Below are 7494 nucleotides of genomic sequence, written 5' to 3' on the forward strand. Positions count from 1 at the left end.
CAATGCATACTTGCCTTGCTCACAGAGGGAGCTCAGGCAGATGCCTGGCCCCTTCAAAGGGCAACCTGAGTTTATCTTGCAAGAGAGCCTGTTGGTGTCACTGTTGTGTAAAAGATGATGCCATTTTTACCAGCTACTCCCTGCCATGGACTTTGATTCAGACTGCAAACTTTCTCCCCCCACCAGGGATGACCCTGAAAATGATAACAGTGAATTACCCACCGCAAAGGAATATTTCCGAGATCTCTACCACCGCGTTGATGTCATTTTCTGTGATAAAACAATCCCTAATGATCCTGGATTTGTGGTTACGTTATCAAATAGAATGAATTATTTTCAGGTATTTAATAAATGCTCCTTTCCTCTTAAGATTCCACTCCAGAAAGACCAATTTCTTTTTAAAAATGCTTATTGAAGAAGCTGTCTCATGGTTTTGGTTCAGAAGGGGTTGTGATCCCATTGCCCGAGGAAATCTCCCACTGAAGTGAATTCAGGCTGATATTGCCATGGGAGCTAGAATAATCGTCATCAGAAAATAAATAACTGTAGACCTCACCATTAACAGTGAAAAGCCTTTTCAAAGTTATCTTCATCCGATATGCTACTCCCATGGTGATATATTAAGGAATATAGTTTATTCCTGTTGAATAAATTTCTAGGGAATTTAAATTCAGGCTGCTCATAGCACATTTTAAGTAATTAATCATGGAGTTTATGAGCAAGTTTCCATTTTTTCCCCAAAATGTGAACCTTCCTTTTCTGTGTCCCAGGTTGCAAAGACAGTTGCACAGAGGCTCAACACAGATCCAATGTTGCTCCAGTTTTTCAAGTCTCAAGGGTAAGTCACACGTACGGACACTTGTTTGGTCTTTACTGCATGCTTTCTGCAGTTCATTGAAACATCTTGGAACTAATTTTAATAATTAGCTCGCCATTTCACCTGACATGCCATTTCTTGCTTAGTTTCAGAATTGTCACCACTCACAGCTTGACCACATTACTCTGATATGTTAAAATAATTGACAGCCTCATCCAAAGCCAGACTGACTTTAGATACATCCTCAGTGCATCTCCCATGTGTCCAGCTGGTCAGTCTTGCCAGGCTGCTGTGTGTTTTTGTCACTATTGTAGGGAGTGTTCAAGTGTGACAGTGAGTGGGACTTAGTTCTCGGGAAATAGGACTATTAGGTTAAACCCCATGCTAGGTCCAAATTTGAAGTCCAGGTGTAAGGCCAGGGGTTTGCTTTTACGCTCACTCACAGATATGTGTTTTTAGGCAAATAAACAAGTCATTTATTTATATGCTGTTTTCTTGTGTAGTTATAGGGATGGCCCAGGTAATCCTCTTAGACATAATTATGAAGGTACTTTAAGAGATCTTCTACAATTCTTCAAGCCTAGACAACCTAAGAAACTTTACTATCAGCAGGTATGAGTCCAAATTAATGTAACTATGGGTAATAAAGAGACGACTTGGGTTTTTGGTGACGGTATCTGACATGAATCTTTCTTTTCTTAATAGCTTAAGATGAAAATCACAGACTTTGAGAACAGGCGAAGTTTTAAATGTATATGGTTAAACAGCCAGTTTAGGGAAGAGGTAAGTTTTTTTGAATAGTATGAATTTTCATTTTTATTGGAACTTGCTTATTGTTTCTACCTATCCCCAGACGTTGAAAACTAAGACAACAGAAGAAAACTCTGTAAACAATAGCACATGCCGAGGACTGGGAGTGGCCTGGGCCAGAGTCTCTATTGCTTCCTGGCAAGACCTCCTGAGGCCTTTGGGCTGCATCACATGTTGAGCTAAGGGACTGTTCAGCAACCAGCCCTTCCCTCCCAGGTCCCACTGTGACGTTTATGCATTGCCACTTGGCCTAGGGGGAGGATCCTTCTCCGACTCTTCCTGCCTCAACCTGGTCTCAGTGAGCCCAGCTGGCCTGTGAATGGAGCAGGCATGGGCTTCCTCTCCAGACTGCTAGTGCAGGCGGCTCCAGTGTCCCATGCTTGCTCCAAACAGAATACACAGCCAGCCACATTTTAGGTGGGTTTTGTTGTTGTTGTTGTTGTTGTTTTGAGGCAGGGTCTCGTTCTTGTCGTTCAGGCTGGAGTGCACTGACACTATCACAGTCCACGACAGCTTCGACCTCCTGGGCTCACATGATCCTCCTGCCTCAGCCTCCCAAGTAGCTGGGATTACAGTTGTATGCCACCACACTTGGCTTATTTTTATATATGTGTGTATGTATATATAAAAATTTTTTTCTTTTCCTTTTCTTTTTCCTTTTCTTTTTTTTTAGAGACGGGGTCTTGATATATTGCCCAGACTGGTCTTGAGCTCCAGGGCTCAGGCATCCTTTTGCCTCAGCCTCCCAACGTGTTGGCATTACAGGCATTAGGTGGCTCTTCAGAAAAGTCTGTGTACCTATTTGGATGCCAGATCTCTCACCCTTTCTAGCTCTACCAGCATTGAGGGAAAATTTGAGACATAAATAGTCTCACCTTTGTAGAATTGAGCTCCCTGAAAGCCCAAAGGCAGCCTCTGGTCTTGTATCTGGACCAGCGTTCTTTTCTCATTGTGCTGAGAATTGTAGAGGCTCTTGGGTGACCCTTCCGGGGATCATTTCCTGAGAAAGTGTTCTCTGTAAATGACAAGCTCTTTGCATGAAGGCCACCTTTGTTAACCTCTTGTCAGTATTTGGTTGATTCTAGTTTACGGCCAGTGTCTTCCCTGTGAGTGAATTTACAGATGAGGGAGTTGGGGTGGAAATGAGAACACAAATATGGGGGCCAGCTGGGGACAGTTGAGAAGAGTGATGCAACTTTCTTCTCTCTTCCTTTGTGGTAGAAGGCCTTTTCGGCTTTCTTGAAAGCACTTATTTTATCTTTTCATTACTTAGGAAATAACACTATATCCAGACAAGCATGGGTGTGTCCGGGACCTGTTAGAAGAATGTAAAAAGGCCGTGGAGCTTGGGGAGAAGGCGTCAGGGAAACTTAGGCAAGTATTTTTTGAGCCCAAATGTGGATGGTTAGCAAGGATAGCAGTCATGCCGACCTCTGCAGTTGCGTTGGTGAAAATTGCCCAGCCAGGATCCATGTGCATCATTGCCAGACTAAGTCGGGTGCGCCCCAAGTTGCAAAGACTGTTGCACAGAATCTCAGCACAGATCAGTGTTGCTCCAGTTGTTCAAGTCTGAAGGGTAACCATCAAGCTGGTGTGGTACAGGGTTTATGCGTGTTTTACACTTAAGCCATGTTTCTCCTCCTTCCCCTCGTATCTTCTGATAACAGTAGCTGTAGTAAAAAGGTGACATTCCCGTAGAAAAGCCAAACAGAGGAAGGATATGATTCCATTTGAATGATGAATTGAAACTGGAAAGGGTGACTTTTTTTTTTTTTTTTTTAAGATTGGGTTTCACCGTATTGGTCAGGCTGGTCTCGAACTCCTGACCTCAGGTGATCTGCCCGCCTCAGCCTCCCAAAGTGCTGGGATTATAGGCGTGAACCACCGCACCTGGCAAAGGTGACTCTTGATTTTGTTTTTGACAGATCAGGTTACTTCTGATCCCTCTAGGCAGCATTCGGGCTGTAGAAAGAAGTTCCTAAATTGGTTGTTTATGTCAGAGAGATGATTGTTTATATCAGAGAGATGGGCATGATTTTCTACTTTGCCCTGCAGTCTCTTGGAGGACAAATGGCCTTTGGGGCCATTTGGTTACCAAATTGTTTTCTTTACTTCTAATAAAACAATTATTAAACATTGAGACCTTCATCTGTAATCTAATAAGAGTAAATGAGGAAAATGTCTCAATCAGCCGACTCTGGATTCCTTGTGGGAAAGGTTTACGCAATTTTCGGAGGCCCAGTCTGTACATCTTTGTGCTCAAATGTGGCCACTTCCACTGTGTTCAGCTGGGCCCTTGAATCTTGTGCTTCAAGGGGACCCCCTCTGCTTGCTTGGCCCCCATTCCCTATTTCTGATATTTCAGATCCTTTTTGGGGGAGAAAAAAAGGCCGGGTGCGGTGGCTCACACCTGTAATCCCAGCACTTTGGGAGGCCGAGGTGGGCGGATCACAAGGTCAGGAGTTTTAGTCCAGCCTGACCAACATGGTGAAACCCCATCTCTACTAAAAATACAAAAAATTAGCCGGGAGTAGTGACAGGCGCCTGTAGTCCCAGCTTCTAGGGAGGCTGAGACGGGAGAATCGCTGGAAACCCAGGAGGTGGAGGTTGCAGTGAGCCAAGACCATTGCACTCCAGCCTCTGTGACAGAGTAAGACTTTGTCTCGGGTTGGGGGGTGGGGGGGTGGGGGGAGAATAAGCATCTTGTAACTTTCTTTCTAGAAAACCATCTGTGTTAATCATTTTCTTTTTAAGCGAATATACTTCACTTTGCCCCATTTTTTTTCCCTCTCTGTTCAGGCTGCTAGAAATTGTAAGCTACAAAATCATTGGTGTCCATCAAGAAGATGAACTATTAGAATGTTTATCTCCTGCAACGAGCCGGACGTTTCGAATAGAGGTGACTGTCCCCAACACTGAGCCCTGTCTGTTGTATACTTAAATGTCACAGTAAATTGTACAAGTAGCTGAGTCTGTGTTTATGTTCCAGTAATTAAGGTATATGATTCCAGGAGTGGACTTAGAGCGTTTGTGCACAGAAATTAGTCCTAAACAGGCTCTACCCTCTGGTAGTATGAGAATTTAGACGTGGACGCTTTGACCATGTCACTTGCGCTTACAGAACTGTGTCTGTTGTCTGTGTCCCCAGGAAATCCCTTTGGACCAGGTGGACATAGACAAAGAGAATGAGATGCTTGTCACAGTGGCACATTTTCACAAAGAGGTCTTCGGAACGTTCGGAATCCCATTTTTGCTGAGGATACACCAGGTATGACGTTGTGGTTGGTGGAGTGGCTGGCATCAAAACCTGGAGCTTTTGAACGGCTGCTGTTGCCGAATCCGTGCTCCTGCTGGGGCTGGGCATTGGTTTTGGCAGGTGCCACGTGACATGGCCCCAGGGATGCCAGGAGTGACCATGTGAGCATGTGTATCCTTTGCCGTTCCAGGGCGAGCATTTTCGAGAAGTGATGAAGCGAATCCAGAGCCTGCTGGACATCCAGGAGAAGGAGTTCGAGAAGGTGTGCAGCTGGGGCGTCCTGGGAGCTTTGTGGGCTGCGGGCTCAAGTCTTGCCTGGCACTGCAGCCTAGGCTTTTTTTTGCCAGAGATGAGAGTTTTGCTGATACACAGAAATAACGGAGGAGCTTTAATTTTTTTTCTTTTAGTTTAAATTTGCAATTGTAATGATGGGCCGACACCAGTACATAAATGAAGATGAGTATGAAGTAAATTTGAAAGACTTTGAGCCACAGCCCGGTAAGGGTCCTCCCCTTGGGGGCTGGTGTGGGTTCTGAAGGCGAAGTGGTCTGGGACTGGGAGGGGCCCACCCCAGGGTCAAGTGCCAGCTCGTCTCTCTCCACTGGGTGACCTGTGGAGCCAGGAGCCATAGCATTTCCTAACCTGCAAGTTCTTAACAGATCCTTACACCTTTGTAATTGGTGAGTTCTTCAAGGAGAGACACTTGGACGTGTGTTCAGGGTGATTGAGACTCAGGGTTATGAGGGCAATGGCTCTGAGGTGCAGTCAGGGTGTGGGCCTCCTTAGCTCCAGGTGGGCGTGCAGCTCAGGTCCTGGCTTCCACCCCCGAGAGGTTGCAGGGCTGCTCTCTGGCCTCACTTGTTTTCTTCGTCCCCACCAGGTAACATGTCTCATCCTCGGCCTTGGCTAGGGCTCGACCACTTCAACAAAGCCCCAAAGAGGAGTCGCTACACTTACCTTGAAAAGGCCATTAAAATCCATAACTGATTTCCAAGCTGGTGTGTTCAAGGCGAGGATGGTGCGTTGTGTGGCCCCTTAACAGCCTAGAACTTTGGTGCACGTGCCCTCTAGCGGAAGTCTTCAGCAAGAGGATCGTTCCTGGTGTTAATTTTATTTTATTGAGGCTGTTCAGTTTGGCTTCTCTGTATCTATTGACTGCCCTTTTTGAGCAAAATGAAGGTGTTTTTATAAAGCTTGGATGCCAATGAGAGTTATTTTATGGTAACCACAGTGCAAGGCAACTGTCAGCGCAATGGGGGAGAAGAGGTTTAGTGGATTGCGGGTCCCCGGCTCAAGGTCTCTGGGCTGTCCCTAGTAGGCACGAGTGGCCCGGCTGCCTTCCTGGGGTCCCGTGCACCAGCCCCGCAGCTAGAAAGTCTTGTGTTTAGGCTCGTCTGACCTACTTCCTTCAGTTATACTTCCAGTGACCTTTTGTGCATCTGTAAAGGCAAAACAGAGAAACTCACAACCTAATAAATAGCGCTCTTCCCTTCATTGTGTGCATTGTCGGCCCTTCCTCGGGTTCTCCTCCTCCAGCTGCCTGGGGGCTTTTTAATAAACTCGTCTCACTTCGTCAGCCACTACTGTCTGCAGCCCCTTTGCAAAGTGGATGCACTGAATACAGTCCGGACAGACATTGTGGGGGTCTTTTTATTAAATTGAGAACATTGTTAAATACAATTAAGGTTTACTATGCTGCCTCGGCAGACTTAATGATCTCAACAGTTCATATGAACAGGTGAAAGAATTATAAATAGAATTTCGTTTAAGTGGAACAGACAAAAAAGCCTTTTAGCAAGAGGGCATGCTCACTAGTGGTTAGTAAGCTGTTGACTTTGTACAAAAGTTAAAAATGAAAAAAAGGAAAAATGAAATTGTATATTTAATGAATGAACATGTACAATTTGCCACTGGGAGGAGGTTCCTTTTTGTTGGGTGAGTCTGCAAGTGAATTTCACTGATGTTGATACTCATTGTGTGTAGTTTTATTTCAGTCCCAGCCCCGTTTCCTTTTATTTTGGAGCTAATGCCAGCTGCGTGTCTAGTTTTGAGTGCAGTAAAATAGAATCAGCAAATCACTCTTATTTTTCATCCTTTTCCGGTATTTTTTGGGTTGTTTCTGTGGGAGCAGTGTTCACCAACTCTTCCTGTATATTGCCTTTTTGCTGGAAAATGTTGTATGTTGAATAAAATTTTCTATAAAAATTATAATTCAGTGAGTGACGTGGAAGTGGAGGAAGATTTCGACTTTCCCTGGAAACGGGCCTGGGAAACCTTGGCATCTGTAACGAGGTTTTACTGAGATGTACTTTTCTGTCATTCCGTTTGGGGGCGGGACAGGGTCTTTTTTTTCCCCCTCTAGTCACATTTGCTCTTAAAGGTTTTCCAGGAGGGAACTGTGTACAAGGAAGGTGACTGGAGATGTAACCTGACATGTCACGAGGCCCCTCTGGGGGCAGCAGGTGCTGTCCTGGGCATGGTCCTCGAACGTCCCCTTGGCCTTGCCGCCCAGCTCTGTGGCACGGTTTCCTGGTCTCTGGGCCAGTGTGTACTTTGGAGTGACTTCCTTTCTCAACTTCCACTGCAGTGTGTGTGCCTTCTGCTCTGAGAG

General features: G+C 45.5%; 1 protein-coding gene across 3 annotated transcripts in view; it reads left to right on the forward strand.

Moving 5' to 3' along the window:
* Positions 1-7094, forward strand: part of USP7 (ubiquitin specific peptidase 7) — a 76165-nt gene extending 69071 nt beyond the window's left edge. For all 3 annotated transcript variants that reach the window (XM_039478060.2, XM_074381626.1, XM_010339196.3), the window contains 10 exons: positions 187-340; positions 771-838; positions 1321-1429; positions 1523-1600; positions 2901-3001; positions 4427-4526; positions 4776-4895; positions 5074-5145; positions 5291-5381; positions 5764-7094. In XM_039478060.2, coding sequence (XP_039333994.1) covers positions 187-340; positions 771-838; positions 1321-1429; positions 1523-1600; positions 2901-3001; positions 4427-4526; positions 4776-4895; positions 5074-5145; positions 5291-5381; positions 5764-5870 — 1000 coding nt within the window. In that variant the 3' untranslated portion in view covers positions 5871-7094. The remainder of the gene's footprint in view (positions 1-186; positions 341-770; positions 839-1320; positions 1430-1522; positions 1601-2900; positions 3002-4426; positions 4527-4775; positions 4896-5073; positions 5146-5290; positions 5382-5763) is intronic.
* Positions 7095-7494: the final 400 nt, after the last annotated feature.

This window comes from Saimiri boliviensis, chromosome 12 (assembly GCF_048565385.1).
Source record: "Saimiri boliviensis isolate mSaiBol1 chromosome 12, mSaiBol1.pri, whole genome shotgun sequence".
NCBI classification, from domain to species: domain Eukaryota; kingdom Metazoa; phylum Chordata; class Mammalia; order Primates; family Cebidae; genus Saimiri; species Saimiri boliviensis.